The 1568-nt window shown below is 46.2% G+C and overlaps 1 protein-coding gene across 1 annotated transcript; it reads right to left on the minus strand.

The window, feature by feature from the left end:
- Positions 1–851: 851 nt before the first annotated feature.
- LOC118928220 (histone H2A-Bbd type 2/3-like) lies at positions 852–1289 on the minus strand. Its single transcript, XM_036917245.2, has one exon. The coding sequence runs from the start codon at positions 1287–1289 to the stop codon at positions 852–854; it is 438 nt and encodes a 145-aa protein (XP_036773140.2).
- Between the last annotated feature and the right edge of the window lie 279 nt (positions 1290–1568).

Genomic DNA, 1568 nt, shown 5'->3' on the forward strand with positions numbered 1-1568 from the left:
AGCACAGACATTTTTCATTTTGATGATCTCCAATTTATCTTTTTGTTTGTTCTTTTTTTTATGGTTTTGGTGTGATAGATAAGAAACCATTGCCTAGTCCAAAGTCACAAGCTTTATACCTTTGTATACTCCTAAGATTTTTATAATTTTAGCTCTTATGTGTAGATCTTTAATCCATTTTGAGTTAATTTTTCATTAACTATGTCAATATGTTATTATTATTATGTGTGTAAGCAGGATACAGATTCCTCTGTTTGCATGTGGATATCCAGTTATCCCAGCATCATTCATTGGAAAGAGTATCTTTTCCCCCCTAAATGGTCTTGACACTCTTGTTGAAAACCAATGGACCACAAATGTATGGGTTTATTTCCAGTCTCTCAATTCTGTTCCATGGATCTATAAGGCCATCCTTATGCCAATATCAAACTGCCTTAACTACTGTAGCTTTGTAATGAGTTTTGAAATCAGGATGTGTGAGACTTCAACTTTTGTTGTTCTCTTTCAGCATTGTTTTAGCTATCCTGGGTCTCTTGTGCTTCCATATAAATTTTAGGATAAGCTAGCAATTTCTGCAAAGATGCCAGCTAGAAGTTTGGTAGTGATTACATTGAACTTGTAGATCAATTTGGGAAATATTGCCATCTTAAGAATACTAAAATGCATTTAACTTAACAACATCAAAATGAACATGGAACATTTATTACTTTTTGAAATTTATTATTTATTTTTCTTAAAACATGGCTATGACTTTGCCCAAGGCACCAGTCTGGGACTGTGCCGGCTGTGAGCAGACCTGGTGCCTGTCGGCCGAGGTCCAGGGACTCAGATCGTGTTGAGTAAGCTACTGCTCAGCTGGGGCCACCTGCGAGAAGACAGTCTCTCTGTAAAGACTGCTGAACAGCGGGTTTGCTGTGGAGCACCATGTCCATGACCTCTGGTGTGATGCCGCTGCTGCCATGTTTCTGGGCCTCAATACCCACCAGCTCCAAGATCTTGGCCGTTAGGTCCTGGATGATGGCCGCTATGAAGACTGGTGTGCGAGGGCTCATGTGCTGAAAGGAGTAGTGCTCCTGCAGCATGCGTTCCACCTGGCTCACGGAGAAGAGCAGCTCTGCTTGTTGGGTGGGAGAGCGGGTCCTCCTCTGGTGCAGCTCTGCTTGGCGGGTGGAAGAGCGGGTCCTCCTCTGGCCACCAGATGACGCTTGACGGCTCCTACGCTGCGGCATGTTGGGCGTTGGCTGTGGTGCGTTTTCTCTGACCAGCCTAGCTCTGTGGTGCGGAGGCATGCGGTGCGACAGGTTACAGTGACAGGTTGTGGTGCGATGCTGTAAAGTGTGCTGGTTGGCCCTGCCTCTCAAGACCGCAGGTACTCAGAACGCTACTCCATATCCCAGCAACCATGGACCAGCCCCTCATTCCCTTATTGGTTGTGGAGCACGCTTTGTGACGTATATCTGGCGAGGTCACTGCTCTTGCCTTGGCCCCTTGCGGACCCGGGCCTGCAAGCATAAAGTGCAGTTGCGAGCCTGTGCACCCTGTTCCCTGGCACCTCTCTCTGAGGAAAC

The sequence above is a fragment of the Manis pentadactyla genome, chromosome X (assembly GCF_030020395.1).
Source record: "Manis pentadactyla isolate mManPen7 chromosome X, mManPen7.hap1, whole genome shotgun sequence".
In the NCBI taxonomy this organism is placed as follows: domain Eukaryota; kingdom Metazoa; phylum Chordata; class Mammalia; order Pholidota; family Manidae; genus Manis; species Manis pentadactyla.